Source organism: Girardinichthys multiradiatus, chromosome 13 (genome assembly GCF_021462225.1).
Source record: "Girardinichthys multiradiatus isolate DD_20200921_A chromosome 13, DD_fGirMul_XY1, whole genome shotgun sequence".
Lineage (NCBI taxonomy): Eukaryota > Metazoa > Chordata > Actinopteri > Cyprinodontiformes > Goodeidae > Girardinichthys > Girardinichthys multiradiatus.
Genome location: NC_061806.1, coordinates 18,524,400 through 18,543,793, shown reverse-complemented (window position 1 = coordinate 18,543,793; position 19,394 = coordinate 18,524,400). Strand labels below are relative to the sequence as shown.

Genomic DNA, 19,394 nt, shown 5'->3' with positions numbered 1-19,394 from the left:
CCTGCTTACAAGATCCAGTGCAAAGCGTTGGATGTAGTGGTGTAAAGCATGCCACCACTGGACTTGAAGCCCGGAACTCAACTTGAAAGAACCCCTTTGTAGTAAATTAGATTGGACACTGTGACCCAGGCCTGCTCATTCAACATCAGTGTCTGACCTGACAAAGCCACTTTTGGAAGAATGATAAAAACATTCCCATAAACACTGTCCTGAACCTTGTGGAAAACCTTCCCAGAAGAGTTAAAGCTGTTAAATCTGCAAGGGTTAGGCTGACATCATATTAAACCCTATGGACTCTAGTCCATAATATGTACGAAGGTGAATACATTTACAAATAAGGGTTATTTCAAATAGTAAATCCAACTGGGTTTCAGGCTGGAACTGTAACATAGGTAAGTTGGGTTTGAGGTCATTTCCATATTACAGTTTGAGAAATACAGCACAGTTTGAGAACTATGGTGCAAAAGAAATCCAAATTGTTTCAGCCGTTTAACATCTTGAGAGCAGACTTATCAACAGCAGCCAAACTTCAAGCTACATTCATGCATACACAAATATGCAGGGTCTTACACCTCAGTGGCTAAATGCCATTCCAGTATCTAACACTGACTGCTGGAATATTGCTCTGGCTGGCATTAACTCACCTATTGGGGGAGGTAAAACAGGCGAAGTGAGGGGGATATCGGCAAAACAGCAGCAAGCTTTAGCATGCATGTCAGGGCCGGGGGACGCTTTCTGAGCCAAATGCCAGTCTATGGATCGCAGAGGGGACTAAAGATCACATCATCATCCAACCGGGCATAGGTGACACCGGACAGCGGACGAGAGAGAGGTTGGACCGAATGATCCCTGCCAGGGCGAGGCATTATAGACAGCCGCTGTCATTACAGGGCAAACATGCACTAGTTTGAGAGCACAAATGTAAACACACACACAGAGTAACACACACAGACTCGAGCTGTGACAACGACGATATAGACAAGTGCTGTCATTAGAGGAGTCTCTGTGGAACTCAAATGATAACGAGCGGAGGGGGAGGATGAGCAGGGGGATGTTAAGAAGGGTGACTGTCCAGGAGTCTGATGGGAGAGTCTGTGGTGCTGGAGAAGTCAGTTTACTGTAAGAGCCCTTACACAGGTGACCCAACAAAAACACTTGCCCTCTTTGTGGTTCCTTTTTTTTAAACGGCTGGACAACTAAATAACAGAGTTTCTCAGAAAACTGTCTTAAACAGAATCAAAGGAGTTTTTTGTGTACATAACACATAACTAACCTGATGTGATCATTTGTGATGTTTTTACAAAGATTATATATCAAAACTTCATGTGTCTTCACCAATGTTGGGTATGTTACTTTAAAAAAGTAATTAAGTATAGTTACTTCTCCCAAAAAGTAACTGAGTTAGTAACTGAGTTACTCCACTATAAAAGTGACTAGTTAACAGGGAAAGTAACTATTGCGTAACTATTGCTTTTTTAAGTTTAAATATGTCCACGAATTTTGATTTTTTTCTAAGGTTTCACAAGCCAGTTGCATAAAGTGGACTTACATAGACAAGTAGCCTACTTACACTAAACATTTAATATTTACTTCACATGTACGTTCTTGCCTTTTACCTCAAGAACAATAAAGTAGTGTCTGTACTTCCACTTTGAAAACGCAATCTTTCCCTCCAGACCTACCATTGTTGCAGCTTACATCTGCTAGTTTGCCTGGGCAGGGCTGCTGTGTGCTGTGGTTTATGTGTAAACTGAACACTCCTCTGATTGGCTTACAGTGAAAGCTTACTCTACCTTAGCCAATCATCACCACTTATGCAATTGTTTTGCCATTTGCTCCTCCCTTCACCAAAGAAAAAAACTTAGCTCCTGTGGTTGTGAGCCACGAGAAATGACAAGAGCCTCAATGAGTAGCTTGAGTTTATAATAATATTAAATTATCTGTAATGGTAACGGCGTAACGCTGAATAATGTAATTTGTTTGATTGCTCGTTACTGAAAAAAGTAACGCTGTTAGTAACGCTGTTTATTTTAACGCCGTTATTCCCATCACTGGTCTTCACAAGAACAGATAGTAAAACATGCAGATTAAAGGCTAAGAACAATTTTAAGGGGAGGGTTTGATCCTCTCTTAATCCCTGGTTTGTGAAGTTCTTATTTAGTAGTCTTTTTGGTTGTCTGTAATTGTTTGCTCAAAGAAAGACTGCAGGAAAAGACAGAAAATCCAGTTAGGCCACTGGACTTTTGGCATAGGTCTCATCATCTCATGTTGAACGTGACTAAAACAAAGGAGATGATTGTAGATTTTAAGAGAAACAGGAATAAGTCAAACACCATTTCTATCATGGGAGAAGAAGTGGAGGTGGTGGAGGAGTATAAATACCTCGGTGTTCACCTGGACAACAGACTAGAGTGGAGATGCAACTGTGAAGCCATCTACAAGAAGGGACAGAGCAGACTGTACTTCTTGAGGAAGCTTAGGTCATTTGGTGTTTGCAGCAAGATGCTGCATATCTTCTATAAGTCTGTTGTGGAAAGTGTGATCTCTTCTACCATCATCTCCTGGGGAAGCAGCATCAGAACCAGGGACTTAAAAAAGCTCAACAAGCTGATAAAAAAGGCTGGCTCTGTTCTGGGGACTCCTCTGGAACCTCTGGAGATCATTGTGGAAAGACAGATTCTTCATAAAATGAAGAACATTATGGAAAACCCTGAGCATCCTCTTCATGAGACTGTCCTACAGCAACAGAGTGTCTTCAGTCAGAGGCTTCTTCAGATCTGCTGTAAGACGGAGCGCTACAGGAGATCCTTCCTGCCCACAGCCATCAGCATCTACAGCAGCTCTTTGAAGAAACCTACATAATATGAGCTATAACAACATTTAATTTCCCTTTGGGATTAATAAAGTATTTTTGAATTGAATTGAATTGAATCATGGTTTCATGCTGGAATTCACCGAGCTGCTGAGAGCAAAGCATCTTTACACAAATGTTGGCAGAAGCAGTCCGCCATTCTAGGCGCCGGAGTCTATACAACTGTGGCCATTTAAGTGATTGAACCACCTGAATTCAATGATTTGGGTGGTGAGCAAAAGGTTTTTTAGTATAGCATGTTCTGATGAGTTACATCGTAAAAAGTTACAATTTTTGTGGAATAGGTGCAAAAGGAGGCACTTTCCCAGGATGCCATTCATGCAAGAACTGCCACTCATAAGAGGGAACTGTCTCCGACAGTAAAAGTTCATTGGAATGATCATCTTTACTCCATAATGAGACATTTATCTTCATATCGAGTAGAAAAAAGCATGTTATACAGGTCCTTCTCAAAAAATTAGCATATTGTGATAAAGTTCATTATTTTCTGTAATGTCATGATGAAAATTTAACATTCATATATTTTAGATTCATTGCACACTAACTGAAATATTTCAGGTCTTTTATTGTCTTAATACAGATGATTTTGGCATACAGCTCATGAAAACCCAAAATTTCTATCTCACAAAATTAGCATATTATTAAAAGGGTCTCTAAACGAGCTATGAACCTAATCATCTGAATCAACGAGTTAACTCTAAACACCTGCAAAAGATTCCTGAGGCCTTTAAAACTCCCAGCCTGGTTCATCACTCAAAACCCCAATCATGGGTAAGACTGCCGACCTGACTGCTGTCCAGAAGGCCACTATTGACACCCTCAAGCAAGAGGGTAAGACACAGAAAGAAATTTCTGAACGAATAGGCTGTTTCCAGAGTGCTGTATCAAGGCACCTCAGTGGGACGTCTGTGGGAAGGAAAAAGTGTGGCAGAAAACGCTGCACAACGAGAAGAGGTGACCGGACCCTGAGGAAGATTGTGGAGAAGGGCCGATTCCAGACCTTGGGGGACCTGCGGAAGCAGTGGACTGAGTCTGGAGTAGAAACATCCAGAGCCACCGTGCACAGGCATGTGCAGGAAATGGGCTACAGGTGCCGCATTCCCCAGTTTCAAGCCACTTTAGAACCAGAAACAGCGGCAGAAGCGCCTGACCTGGGCTACAGAGAAGCAGCACTGGACTGTTGCTCAGTGGTCCAAAGTACTTTTTTCGGATGAAAGCAAATTCTGCATGTCATTCAGAAATCAAGGTGCCAGAGTCTGGAGGAAGACTGGGGAGAAGGAAATGCCAAAATGCCAGAAGTCCAGTGTCAAGTACCCACAGTCAGTGATGGTCTGGGGTGCCGTGTCAGCTGCTGGTGTTGGTCCACTGTGTTTTATCAAGGGCAGGGTCAATGCAGCTAGCTATCAGGAGATTTTGGAGCACTTCATGCTTCCATCTGCTGAAAAGCTTTATGGAGATGAAGATTTCGTTTTTCAGCACGACCTGGCACCTGCTCACAGTGCCAAAACCACTGGTAAATGGTTTACTGACCATGGTATCACTGTGCTCAATTGGCCTGCCAACTCTCCTGACCTGAACCCCATAGAGAATCTGTGGGATATTGTGAAGAGAACGTTGAGAGACTCAAGACCCAACACTCTGGATGAGCTAAAGGCCGCTATCGAAGCATCCTGGGCCTCCATAAGACCTCAGCAGTGCCACAGGCTGATTGTCTCCATGCCACGCCGCATTGAAGCAGTCATTTCTGCAAAAGGATTCGCGACCAAGTATTGAGTGCATAACTGTACATGATTATTTGAAGGTTGACGTTTTTTGTATTAAAAACCCTTTTCTTTTATTGGTTGGATGAAATATGCTAATTTTGTGAGATAGGAATTTTGGGTTTTCATGAGCTGTATGCCACAATCATCCGTATTAAGACAATAAAAGACCTGAAATATTTCAGTTAGTGTGCAATGAATCTAAAATATATGAATATTAAATTTTCATCATTACATTATAGAAAATAATGAACTTTATCACAATATGCTAATTTTTTGAGAAGGACCTGTATAATAAGCCAAAATAGATTTTTTTTAAATATTCCAAACTGTTTTCAAAAGCATTGTAAATTATAAAGCCTTAAGTCACTGGATCTCAACTCAGTTTGGAAGATTCTTTGACATCGATTGTCATTAATATGACGCAAAACACTGTGCATAAAACATAACAAGATAAACAAGCAGCCATGAAAATACAGTAAATCACAGACTTTAACTTCAGGTCAATTTGTCAAGCTAAGCTCCATGTTTTGAGTGCCGCAGATTTTAATCTAGACCGCTCTTTGCCCAAAGGGGACAGGGAGCATATCAGTGCATAGTTTCACTCCAGCTCTTTGACTCCCACTGTGTTATGTGCTGCAGGGTTTGTGCAAAATAGAGGCTTTGAGTTACAATATGCCAAACATCTGTCACTTAAACATCTCTTTCATTCTCTACCATACCAAGTTGCTGTATGAACACTGGCTGATTTAAATGGGAAACGCTGCGGCAAGGCAGTGTAGCTCATCATGTTTTGACTCAAAAACGCTAATTTCACTTTACGCTATATCTGAAAGGAAAATTGAGCAAGTGCGGGATTTTGGGTTATATTTCCTAGGATAATGTCTAAATCCTTGCTGTGATGCGATCTGCTTTCGCACGTCAGAAACCATCAACCAGATTGAGCACTTTGGCTTGTCAGTTAACACACAAATTGCTCCCTAATCCCTGCAGATTTTATTTCCAATGCACTCCTGTCACAGCACGCGTGAGCGCCATTTCTCATTTTATGAGTTACCGACAGGTGGTTCTCAGGTAAAAACGGTGTCAGGTGAGATCAAACACGGCAACAATGGTCGCTGGTCCCCGCGAGCAGAATCCACAGCATCTGCAAACTCCACCCAACTTGAAGACGTTTTATTCAAAGTGCTGAAACCTGTCTTTTGCCCTCAAGCTGTGTGTCTTTATAACTGTGTGAAAGTGGTTACTGTGGTTGTTTCTCTCTGTGATATACCAGCAACAATCTCCTTAAGGCTGTTTTAACATGTTCTGTTTAACCTGTCTTCCTACTGATGAAACCAAAGGCTCGGCTCTTTGATATCAAAGGCTTCACCAAGGCTCTATTTGCTAATTGACAAGGTATGCTGACTTTGTGGTTCAGGCTTTGGGATTATGTTTTGGCTCTCCATGTTAACCCATCTCTTTGGCCCGATAAGAAAATGCTGCGGGGATGGTCAGAGTTTATTTGTAGATGAATAAAACTATATATTGGGAAATTCTCAAAGAAAATGTATTACAGCCTGCAATAGACTAGAGACTGGGACAAAGGGTCACATTCCAGTTAGACACTGACCCCTAAATATACAGTCAGAGCCACAATGGAAAGTTTACTTCCATGTTTCTCAAACCGACATACAAATACCAATGGTCTTACTTGGCCTGCCTTTTGTGGTACTTAGGAGACACTATGGTATTATTTGCAAAGCAAATTTGATCAAACTAACTGTAATATAGACCTTAGGATCACCAACAGCTAAAATAAAGAACTCCCACTTCAAACTGAAATGGACGTCAAGAACAAGTGCTGGTGACTGTTAAAAATGTTTCAATATTTTCATTGAAATATTAGACCAGACTAAATCCAAGAAGACACAGTGATTACTATGTAACACTTATGGTGGTTTCTATGTAATCATTTTATCAATAGGATGCATGTAATCACTTAAATATCTACATAAGTTCTGGGATAATATTATGTTTGATTTACAGGTTTTCTTAAAAAACTGTTTAATACAATAAGTTTGGCACATTATTGTTTTAAAAGCCCTCAGTTGCAAGTAGGTACATCAGCAATAAGGGAAGGGGTAACCAAGCTAAGCGAGACACCTGATTGGATAAGCATGTCACCACTGGGCGTATGTCTTGTTTAAAGCCTGATAGGATGACCGTGTCACGAAGGGCATAATTTTACAAATGATTAGCAACTTTTCTGCATATACTGTATGTTTGCACATACATAATGCATATTAGGACATTACCTTCATTCTTTACGTCCCACCTTGCTACCGCTGAAAGTAAGGAAAGAGAGGGAAAATGGAAAAAAAGGAGGACAACTGGGCTAATTGAACGAATCAGTCAGTGTATGTGCAGACAAAATGCCTAAACTTTCTGCATATGTACCCCTCTCCTCAGTTGTGCCTTTTACATAAAAAATGTCAAAAGTGTTTTCTGGTCACTTTTACAGTTAAGACCATAATTATTCATACCCCTGGCAGATTTAGGTTTACAGTAACCTTTCAATTTTACTGTTTCTTTTGACCACAAATAATAGTTTGTAGTAGCCTACCATAGTCCCAATTTAAACCTGGGAATCTGTGAAGGGGGCTAAAAATTAGGGTGATTGCTAGGAGGCCTTCCAGCCTCAAAGACTTGGAGCTCATCACCAATGATAAGTTGTTAAACTACCAGTAAAAACATGCAAAACTTTAGTGAGCAGTTATAAGAAGGAATTTATTGCTTCAATGCCAATAAAGATTTTTCTGTTGGTTACTGTAGCTCAGAAGGGACACATCAAACAATGGGGTGTACCAATATCTTCAAAAAAACATCATTACAGTAAACAAAAATATACATCCACTCATCATGAGCATGAATTCCAAAGTAATTTTGGACTTTTAATGATTTGTTCTTTTTTCCACAGTGGACTGATTGTATAAAACATTATTTAAAAAGTAAGCTGTACATTGACCATACTCTTTGTATAGTCCTCAACAAGTTTTTTTTACATAATTCTTGTTGGATATTTGACCATTTATCCTGACAGGAATCAGTGTAGCCTATACAACTTCAAAAGTGTTGAGATTTAATGTGTGTTTGGGATCATCGTTCTGTTGAAACACCCAATTATGTTCAAATTTCAAATGTCTGACACAAACAGTCACCCTCAGAGGAAAGACGCTGAATCAGATAAAACCAACTGAAAGACGCTGGTACACCAGTGTTGCAATCTACAGTGAAACAGGCTTAACATCAACATAGACTAAGACGTTGCCTTCAAGTTAAAAGGCTGTTGAAATTTGGAAGTAGCGACAAAGACAAGCCAGATGCCTCTAGGGAAATGTTTCATAGTCGGATGAGACAAAGTTTAAGGTTGTTGGCCATGCTGACCTATAAAATGGAGGAGTCAAGTTGAGGCTTTAAAAGAATACTGTACATTCTGCCAAGCATGGAGGTGGCAGTATCATGCTGAGGCTCTGTTTTGTTGCCAGAGGGACTGAAATAACTTCACCTCAAATCAAGTAATTTACAGTTAAAACTTGGACACAGTGTTCCAAAGGGAGCCAAAAACATCAGAATTGGCTTTGGGATGGTCAAAGCTGGAAATCACCTCAACACTATATTGAATATTGGGTTGGGTTTGTGCCAGGAAATAATCCTATTTAAATAAACTTTTATTCTACTAACAAGAGGGGATGTTCTGCCAGAATTCACAAAGGGACTAGCGGCATTTATCCAAAGGTTGGTGAAGGTGTACATGTACAGTGCCTTGCAAAAGTATTCACACCCTTGGGTTACTACCTATTTTGCTACATTCCAGTCTGTAAATTAAATGTTTAATCTCAGGTTATGTGATGTGCACAAAATAGTTCCTGAAGTAAAAAGATAAATATATATTTAAAAAAAGATAAAATAAAAAAAAATGAAAAATGGCATGTGCTTATGTACTTTGCTATAAAACAAGAAGCACATAGTCCAAATATTTCCGGGGTGTGAAACAGTATAAGTGAGACAATGTAAATCCGTGGTCTTAAATGACCAGCTGTGTGTGAAGGTGTGGGTGATACAGGCCTACCACACTGCAGGGTGCTGCAGAACACATAAAGTGGAAAAGAAAAAGAATCTCAGTCTCTCTTTCTAAGTTCAGGTGGAAAGCCACCCCACACCCTGAAGCCAATCAGAGAACCATCCATTGGTTGCAACTGCAGGTCTCATCACAGTTTATTTAGAACCTGAAGTGGTTCACTTGCAGTCTGAATGCTTGCCGTTTCCAGTGTATCATACAATGTGAAGATAAAAGAGTTTGAAAATGTCTCATGGGGCTATGTGGAGTTATGAAGAGGTGCCGTCAACTGCACCGCTTCACTACTCCAACTTGTTTGGTACGATCCCTGGACCGATCCCAGGACCAATCCCTGGACTGGACCAGTAGTGTGAATGTGTCCTTAGTTACCTGAGGAATCCACCTGAAGAAACTTCCAGCGAAAACAAAAATCTGACCTGTCAATAGACAGGGCCAGAAGAATATTACTTTTTCTCAAAACATCACGGTCTCTAACGTGTCAAAGCGCAACACTCTCATCCTCATGCCAGCTAACGCTTGCTCGTTTTTGAGTGATTGGTTCAAACAAGCAAATCGAGTGAACAACCTGAATCGAATTACTTCATTAACTCATTTTAGCTTAGTTGAGGTCAGCGTGGAACTTATGCGTTCTGTGACTCACAGAGTGTGTGCTGTAGATTCCCGAACCTGCTGCACACACGTAAGTCTTTTCCATTAACGCAGTTCGGAGCCCGTTCTGGTTCGCAAATATGATTTTGAACCGGTGACTCGTGTTTCCACCGATGAAAAGAGGTTCCAGTGAGCAAACTCTGGTTCAACTTGGTTACGGCAAACACTTTTTCTGCATGAACCGCAACATCGCTTATGGGCGGGTCGAAGCTGCAGACAATAGAAGCAACAAGTACGGCAGCAAAGACAAGGAATGTACCGTATAATTGTTATTTATATGTTTGCAAAAATACACTAAACACTCGTTGTATAACTACTTGTTGTGTAACTACTTGTTACACTCGCACGGAGTCGCCATCTCCTTCGCTGTATTAAGTGTAGTTTATTGATGCTCTTTCATTGTGCGCAGCTCAGTAAGTTCCACTCTTTTGCTACCAAGCTTCCCTCCCATGTTGTGTAACGCCCACTGTTGTTGGTTCATGCTTGGTTCCCAAAACTGGTGGAAATGCATGTTGATGCTCAACAAAACAACAAAGTTCGAAGGCACCCAAACTGAACCAGTTCAAGAACAAGAGTTCTTTTGGTGGAAGAACACTAACAGAATCTATTGAGAATCTTGAGTTAGTGACAACGTGAACAAATCACTTCCTGATTGGTACAGTCCAACACAGTACTAGTTGGCGAATCACACACAGTTCTCTGTACACATGAAATGCATGAACTTTTTGAACAATTCAGTGAATGATTCTTTTGAACGAATTCTTATAATGAACTGGTTCTAGGGATTCAGTGCACTCTGAAGGAGGCGGGGTACACCCTGGACAGGTCACCAGTCCTTTGCAGGGCAGCAAGGACACACACAGGACAAACAACCACGCACACACTTATTCACCCCTAAGGGCAAATTTAGAGAAACCAATTAACCTAACAGTCATGTTTTTGGACTGAGAACCCACACATACACGGGGAGAACATGCAAACACTACCATGCAGCCCAGCTCACAAAAAACCTGTTTAAATTCCAGCTTGTGAGGCCACAAAACAGGAAAAATGCCAAGGGGTTGAATACTTTTGCAAGGCACTGTAACTTGAGGCAGTCTGGATTGGAGAAGAAGACCCTATAAATGCCAACACGTGCACCTCATTGCTGTTTTTAAAACTTACTGCAGTTGTCTGTTGTGTTGAGTCATTTCCAGAAAAACAATGGTTTGAAGGACTCATTGAAGGCTGTAAATTAGTTATCTGACTATGGTATCTGCATCTGACTTGTTTAGGTACAAAACAATTAAAACAGCAAAGGTATGAAATGGTTGAAATGACCAGCACCCTAATAATGTGGATAATGAGTGTACAAACATTTCTGACCCACATTTTGTAACTTGACCCTAGACCTACATAAAAAGCATCTTCATATTTCCATTTTTATTTGCAGTATATCATTATTTTTCTGTCCTTTAATTAACCTCTTTTACTACTGAAAGTGTTACTCATCAGCTACTGCCAGGATATTCCTCAATGGATCTTCCAGTTCAAACTAAAGTGTGTGTGTATTTACCTGAATGTGTGTGTCGGTGTACATCTGTCTGTCTGTCAGGTGTTGGTACTCACATTAGTTAGAAAAAAATCAACAAAGTGTTCTTGGAAGCTAGGGAGGCCTACACAAAGAGCATCCAGGCTCCTCTCGGTGTCACCCGATCTCTTGTGTGTTTGGACATGTACGTATGGCTAGATAAGTGTGTGTGCGTGTGTAGTAGAGGGGGTGCTTTTTTAGGGTTTGAGGGCGCCTCATTGGCTGCAATGCTGGGGTCATCTGGAGGTCAGGACATGTGTGATGGATGGACCCTCTGTCTGCAGACCACTACCCAGCCTGCAAGCTCCCAGTCTTCGCTCCTCCTGTGGGCCTCTAACCTGCTAAAATCCCTGGCTGTGCTCTTCTGTTTTCACATCTCTTTGTGTACCTCCGTTTGGCACCCCGAGTCGGAGTGACTCACCGAGCTGAGCGGAGCTCAAAGAGAACCGCAGACAACTCCTGGAGGGGAGTTTTGATGTCAAGATGTGGACTCTACGCTTTTCTTCCATCCAATCACCTACATCCCTCCTGCCTTCTTCCCTTTCTCCCACTTTAGCCAGTTGTAACATAGCAGCACACACAACTGACCACATGATGTCATCTCCCTCTCTTCCTCCATCACTCTGTCAATCCATCCATCGGCCGCTGTCGCACATCTGTCGATGAAGGAATTCATTTTGTCTGCCAATCACACCAGGGGAGTGGTCAGTTAGAGTAGATGTGCCAATACCTGGACCAGCATGATGAGTGACTTCTGTCTGCCCATGTCACTGCCTCATTGGGTTTCTGGCTCTCTCTGTTTGAGTCAAGTCAGTAAAAGACGGACCGTGACATTTCAGAGAGGAGAAAGTGTCTGACTCATTTTACCGGGCCGTAGATGTGTAGCAAATAAAACTCATATTAGATTTATGTGCTAAAGCTAGTTCTAATCTGTCTATGCAGCCACAGAAAACAACGTCACTACTGGCATTGCTTCCTATATTAGACATATAATATTTCATAATGACAATGCATTGCAAAACTTAAACTAAAACTTAGAGGTAAAATTGGCTTTCTGTAAAAAGCCAGTGTGTTTGAAAGCAAATGTCACTTTTTAAGACTATTCGTGCAATTCATAGTATCATTTTGTCAGTCTTTGGTAAAAGCCGTATGGCACACACAGACACAGATTTATAGGAAAAATTAGGACTTGACATCCAAAGCCTGAAACATCTGTTTTCACACAACAAACCAGAGGACTTTCGAAATGTTGTTCTATAGCATGCACTGTTTGTGTGTGGGTGTAAATGTCCTTGTGCACTTCTGCTTGCAACTGTTTCTTCACTGAAAATATTTTTGCCTGTTACTGCATGTCTTAGTGTGTTGGTGTGTGGGCTCTGATATAAAAACATGTGCGCTCTCAGTTTCTTTTTCTCTGGGCTCTTTTTATCAAAACCTCCCAACTTTGTGTTCCTACCAAGTGAGTTTTCTACCACCTTTGCAACTATTGCAGGAAAAGATTAATCAATTTATTATAATTTACCCATTTTTCAATAAGCTTTTTCTTTCATTTCAGTCTAAAAGAAAAAAAAATTGATCCTTCTAGGTGAAAATATAAATTTTTTTAGTAACTGTAAATAGGAAAGTTCTTTTTAAGCAAATACAATTACTTTCACAGTCCTGGAACATACAAGGAAACACAAATAAAAACAAAACTTTTCTGTGGCACCAGAAGGCTTACAAACCCTACATTAACACAAACACACACATTAAGATTATCAGAATATTTCAGTCCTTTTGAAAATAAGCTTATGCAGTATTAGTTTGAAAGAATATCAATTTAAGATTTAACAAACAAAATGACAAATTCTTATAGAAAGGAAAATCTTTTATAAAAGCAGTTATTATTGGATTATTGGTTGTCGAAATAATTTATGTTGAAACAATGCTGCAGCTTGGTCTAAATGACATAATTGATTGGAATTATATTTACAGTATTTGCAGTTATAAAATTGTTTATTATAAAAAATGCTAAATATTGCAATTTAGGCCTAAATATTCGCTGATAACTTCTACCCACACATAAAAGAAGCCCCTAAACTATTTCTAATATTATTTTTATTATTATTATACAGAGCTTTAAATTCGGCCTGGTTGATGTTTACCAACACAAACGAGTGCCTGAAACTAAAACAACGTTACAGTTTATTTTATATGATATTTTGTGGTACATCTTCCATCGCAATGCTTTAAGCGTTTATTTCTCCTTCCCAGAGTTTGGTTGGAGAATGGTTTGAATTACGCGTCTGTCATCGTTCATATGTTTATCTCGGGCCATAATGGAAGCCATCGGGGTCGTCGGGATTTTCTAAGATCTCTTTTCCTTTTCTGTAATTTGCATTGGTATGCTAATTCTTTTTACTGCGGGATTTTGTCTAGAACCGGCCGTCCTAACCAGGTTTGTTTGCCCTTTGCGGGGTGTATAAACTCTAGTTTAGATTTGACGGGGTTAGGGTAGTGCTGGGACAACAAACTGAAACCGTGACCGAGGAGTGACCCTGCATGCGCGGCCTTTTTCTTTGGAGAATCAGCTGGGTTTCACTCTGAGAGGATCCTGCAGCGCACAGCAGCAGTAGAGAGGACATGTAAGGGGGCTGAAAAGTGGGCCCGCAAGGTCCCACAGAGGGACGGAGACGCTTCAAAATCACATGTAAACGCTTAAATTGGGCTTTTTTATTATTATTATTATTTATACCAGATATATATATATACACATCTGCCACGAAGTTGCCACGTAATTAGATCTGACTCGACTGGATTCTGTATACCTGCATTTGAACGGAACCCTTTTAATAATAATATAATTATATGATGATAATAGTAATAACGAAAATTATTAATATTTTTATCTAGTTCATTAAATATTTCAGTTTAAAATATAAAGTTTTTGTTTTTCTTTAAACATCAGTAAATATTTTGGATTTAAGGGGTCCTTACAACCTAAATATGACATTGCATGTCAACTCTAATTGCAGATAAAGACATTTTAAATATTTGTTTTTTATTACTTTTAAAAATTCAAATATATAGAATTAATACAATTGGTTATGAACAGTTTACTGGTGTCTTTTTTCCTTTTTGTTAGCTGCTCATGTGTTATTCCCTATAAGTTGCCTACGCATATAGTTTACTCTAAAATTTTATTCAGATTTGGTCATGGATTGTATAATAGATTTGTCCGTGTTTAGCTATGTAAATATAATTCTTCCAGCCTAACGTTTTGTTTTAAAAAATGCATATTTGGCTTCTTTTAAACCAATAGAAACCAAACCAAACAATAATCATACAATGTATTGCACGTTTTCACTTAATCGCAGTATTCAGAGGCCTTACAAACAAATAGGCTCCCACTCTGAGCAACAAGTGTGTGTACACTGAACTATTTATATAGAAACAAATAAATACCATGGCGTCGATAGTTACCGTATAACCTGCTCAGACATAACTAGGCATGAGTTTAAGCCAATAAAAGCAACAAGGAGTGATATAACTTACTCGTTTTTTTCCATTGTGTGGAGCTAAGTTAGACTGAGTGCCCAGCGCCACAGACGCAGCTTGAATACAGTCGCTTCTGCAGGTGGATCCAAATGTAAAGGTGAACTGCATTCATTAATCACCCTTCTTTCATGGGCTGTCTGTCCTTTTAAGGTAAGATGGACGCGCATCTGCACACCAGGAATTAAAACAACAACAAAAAAAACCACTTAGCTGTTCCCTTTCCCAGGGTGTCGATTATACCCACTTTTTCCTCACAGGTTACTGCTCCAAATTCATGTTTATAACCATTTATAACGAGAAAATCACTGTTGTTAAAGAGGTTCGCGCACATTTTGTAGGTAAAGCTGCAAGTTTCCACAGTTTATTTTGCCATTAGGGTGGCATACTGGCACCTCCGTGTAACCTGGTGAACTCAAGAAGCTGAAGTGACACTGTGACATCAGTCAATAGCCTTAACCTCGATGTTTCAATCAATATGTTTTTTGTCCCCTCGGTAAGCCGGTAGCTCGATAAGGTTGCCATCACAGAAGACATCTTCGCTCCCGGATAAACATGCCTTTATTATGCCAATAAGTGTTTACCCCAGGGACGCGAGCTCGCACGGCCGCATACATTGACAGGACCGGACGGCTGAACAGACTCGTGGGGTTTCTGTAATTTCTCTTTTATCTTTTTGTCTTATTGCTTAGAAATATATATAAAGCGGATTTAGCTTAGACATTTGCTTTAGGTCATAAGGTTAAAGGTTATAACCTTTACTCTGCATCTTTCCCAAGATCTTCCCCTCAGAAAAAAAAAACGACACTGATGAAAAGATTTATATTTAAACGCACTTTAATACACTTGATTGACCCGTAAACGCCTCTCTGAACAAATCACTTTGCAGTTGTCCCACTTGATTAAATGAAATAGCAGATAAAAGCCTTTCACAGCCCTGAAGGACCGGCTCCGCAACTGATAAAACTCAGCGCCCCACTGGTGATAGATACATGAAGGCTTTACGCACCATGCAAATCCCGTACAGTACATTCAAACAGTCAACGCACACACACACACAGACGTACGCACAGACAAAGTAAAAGACAGACGTGACAGCGATTAAACAGCTACAGTAACTATTCATTCACTAACGATAAATAAACGAGGTCATCTCGTTGATTGCGTGATGCGCCATTAACAGCATCGCCCGTGGCCGGTGGCGCACAACTTTGGCACATTTCTTGAGGTATCTGTTTGTGTGAGCAGATGTGTAACTTTATATCTAAGTAGAGCAGCACTAGGTCGGGGTATAGGGTTTGGGGGTGGCAGTCTCTCCACTTAGTTTTGCAAATGGGAAGCCACATCTTCAGAGCAAATAAACACATCTTAAATCATTACTGGACAATGGTGCTTCGTGCAGACACGTTAGAGAACATACCACAACTGTAAAGCCTTTAAGTTTTCCATAATATTGGAAAATGTCCCATACTTTTGTAAATGTCAGCGCGAATATCATTCAAAACACACTTTAACTTTGGTATAAAGGCTCACATGGCCTAGAGAGGTAAAGAGTGTGTCCTCAGTTGGAGGTGTAAGTGTCAGTGCCCGTGGAAGACACCGTGGAGGATGAGGGGGAGGGAGTGGACGGGGATGATGAGTTCGACTTCTCAGATGCTGCATCGTCCATTTTCTCTGGAATGATCTCCTCTGGTTCTGCGGTCGGAACTTTGGCCGGCAGTAGTCCCTCTTTCTCTCGCTTTTTCTGCTTCATCCTCCGGTTCTGGAACCAGATTTTAACCTGAGTTTCATTCAGCTGCAGCGCGGCTGCGATCTCCACACGGCGCGCCCGGGTCAGGTACTTGTTGAAGTGAAACTCCTTTTCCAGTTCTGTAAGCTGCTTGGTGGTGAAGTTGGTCCGGACCGTGTTCGGTTGACCAGCGTAACCGTATTCTCCGGATCGCCCTGCAGACAGAAACGCATGGGGGGTTTATCCTCAGTGGCGCCCCCAGAATTTTTTGTTTTACACGGGGGGCCACGTATTAAAAATCTCGGGTGGGCACACCAAGACAAAAACCACTGACTGACTGAAAAATGCTGTGATGCTGTTGTATTACTTTATAGTGGAAACTATAGAAAAAGCTATCATAGACCGTTTGGTTTTTGTTTTGCTTTTACCAATTTATATTATAGACTGACTAGAAATTAGCATTTAAAGTTTCACAGCCTGTGTTTTTAATAGTTTCACTCTTTAAAATAACTTTTTACCAAATGAGAAACATTACAAAATGATTGAAAATATATACACACAAAAAGAACAATCGAACAATCATTATGTAAATGATTTACTAAACACTGGGTAACAATAACAAATTGAAATTAATACAAAAGTATAAATTACGAACTTTTAACTCTACATAAACAGAAGTTCAATAAAAGTTGGTTGAAGAAAAAGGCAGGTGCGTTCGATGAGGTGTGGAATAACTCAGCTTACCACAGCTGGGGGGATGGAGGAGAGGGCACTGGCCAATTCGGGGAGGGAGGGGGGGGGGGGGGGGGGGGGTCTACTGCTTATCCTGTTTGTTGCTTAGTTACATAAAACAAATAAAATGAGACTGCATCCCCCACCCCCTAAAAAAGAGTCTCCATTTATTCAAGTAGAGCCACTTTTAAGCAGCAGCAAATTGCAAGTTTCTGTAATGAACAGGCTCAAATGATATCCTAATCAATATATTCTAATATATATTCTAATAAGGGATTTCAAGTTGCAAATTTGAAATTCATGCAATCACTTTGGCAATTAGTTATCTGAGTGCCGTGAAAAGCACAGAACTGTCAGTGTTATCCCGCAACACTCCATTTAAAGCAAACTTGTCGGCACAGTTTTCTCCAATCATTTGACGTTTATGGATGTGTTTTCATGGGTGTTTAAGGTTGGTCGGTCCTTATCTTTATGTAGCACAGAGACCATGGTGAAAAACGGTATATTTTCGCAAACATGTCCTGTCCAGAGTTACAGATAAGTCAGGTTTTATTAGCCCAATAGATCAATAAACATCAGTCTTTTCACTTTTGCTGTGAGAAATGTTTATTGTTCTAAACAGATTTGGAATATCTTTATGAACACATTAGGCCCTATTTCATGACTGTGTGAAAAAGAAGTGAGACCAAACACATGTAATTATCTACACTTCTTTGCTTTCTCTTTCAACCACATACTGACGTTGTTTAAAGGAAAGTATTATTTTCTAGGTCTAAGGAAATTAGTTTTTGTACCTTTTCCTAAAGTACATTTTCCCACTCACCTGTTTTCGGTGGATTCCTCTTGACCTTCATCCAGTCGAAGGTCTGTGGAGAGGAGGCACCATCCGACAGAGGTGAGCAACAAGCCTCCAGGTGAACTGCATGCAGAGGTGACATTGGGTTTGAGCCCCCAGCGTAATGTGGTGCTTGCTCATGTCCGCCTCCATAGGCAGCGTGGCTATACTGCAGCTGGCCCAGCGGGGTGGCACTGTAACCGTGGCGGTGCTGAGAGACCATAGGGGAGGATAAGTTACCCGAAAATATCAGTGGACCGCCCTGGGGAAACGCAGCTCCAGAGTCCACTTCCTGGTTCAGCGTGAAGTGGTTGTACGTGGCGCAAAAACTTTGTGGCCCATAGCTGGAGCTGCAGGCCGGGTGGGCACCATAGGAGAGAGCCAAAGTGTTTGCAGTAGACTGGTAAGACCCCGGCTGATGGGGGATGCTGTCAGGAGAAGTCCTGTTTGCCATGAAATGCTCATCCCCGCAGCTGCTGACGGCAGCCCCACAGGACTGGAAAGCTGTAATCCCGTGGTCCGAGTGGAAAGCCCTGATGGAGCATGAGCCACGTTCTCCGTTCATCACCGAGTAGTCTAAGAAGCTGCTCATTGTGGCATCGTTCTCCGGGGGCCGAGGGACCGTGCTCTCCAATAAACACCCTCTAACCCACCCTTGCTCAAAGTGACCGTGCCAACCTTTACCTATACTCTATCCTTATCAGTGTTGGGCGGGGAGGGGGGTGCGCACTGACCCATATCAATGAACGGCTGCTGTCACGTGGCTACAGGTCAGCCAGTGAGGCACTTGTCCTTATCCCCTAAGCCTGTGACAGATCGGTGTTTGACGGGCTGTTTAAATTCCGAGCGCTCGTCGATCAAGGTGACGCGCGTCGCCGCTAATGTATTGGCATAGCAAACAATGAGCTGGGAGGCAGACGGAGGTGGACAGTCCCATGCAGGGAGCAGGGCTGCTTCAAACACTTCCGTTTCGCGCTCCTGCACCGGTGGTGGAGAGCTTAACATTTCATCCTCTGCTAGCTCATCGTGAGGACGGCCCTGCGCTCTGACCCCCAGGTACCATATTTTTGGATTAGTGTGTGAGCGTGCGCGTGTGTCCTGCCCGAGTAAACGGCGATGTCATATGCATAGCATCGTCAGGCGCTCTTAGATAGATTGATGGCCAAGTGTGTGTGCGTGTGTACCACTGCCGCGGGGTGTCTGTGGGCTATTAATGTCTCATTCCGATGCGAAATGTTTCACGCTTACACATTAAGGGATTATACTTAGTAAATATTGTCAGAGAGTGACAGTGAGGAAGACGCAAGAAGATTTTCCTCCAAATACATATCGAAAATAACATATTTTCCCCTCTTTTCTTTCTTTTTTCAGAACTGTGTTTAAACGTAGCAATAGAAGATTTGGAGGTGCAAGTATTTTCGCCCCCTTTCCATTTTAAACCTTTGCCATTGCGGTCGTTTCGTACCTTTTTGAGGAATGAAAAGGAACTGGATTCCACGGGCTGTTTCCGAACATGCATCAGTTCCAACTCCCCTTTGGGACGTTTCCTACCTGCTTTGACAACCGATTGTTTCCTGAAATTGTTTATCATTCA

General features: G+C 41.3%; 1 protein-coding gene and 1 long non-coding RNA gene across 2 annotated transcripts in view; both read right to left on the bottom strand.

Moving 5' to 3' along the window:
• Positions 1–14,692, bottom strand: part of LOC124879002 — a 30,720-nt gene extending 16,028 nt beyond the window's left edge. The window contains exon 1 of the long non-coding RNA XR_007040928.1: positions 14,505–14,692. This is a non-coding gene — a long non-coding RNA (uncharacterized LOC124879002). The remainder of the gene's footprint in view (positions 1–14,504) is intronic.
• A 593-nt stretch (positions 14,693–15,285) lies between these two features.
• Positions 15,286–18,511, bottom strand: hoxa1a (homeobox A1a). Its single transcript, XM_047383239.1, has 2 exons — positions 17,789–18,511; positions 15,286–16,448 (listed from the first exon to the last, which is right to left on the bottom strand). Exons 1-2 carry the CDS (start codon positions 18,390–18,392, stop codon positions 16,066–16,068), a joined length of 987 nt encoding a protein of 328 aa, XP_047239195.1. The 5' UTR covers positions 18,393–18,511; the 3' UTR covers positions 15,286–16,065.
• Between the last annotated feature and the right edge of the window lie 883 nt (positions 18,512–19,394).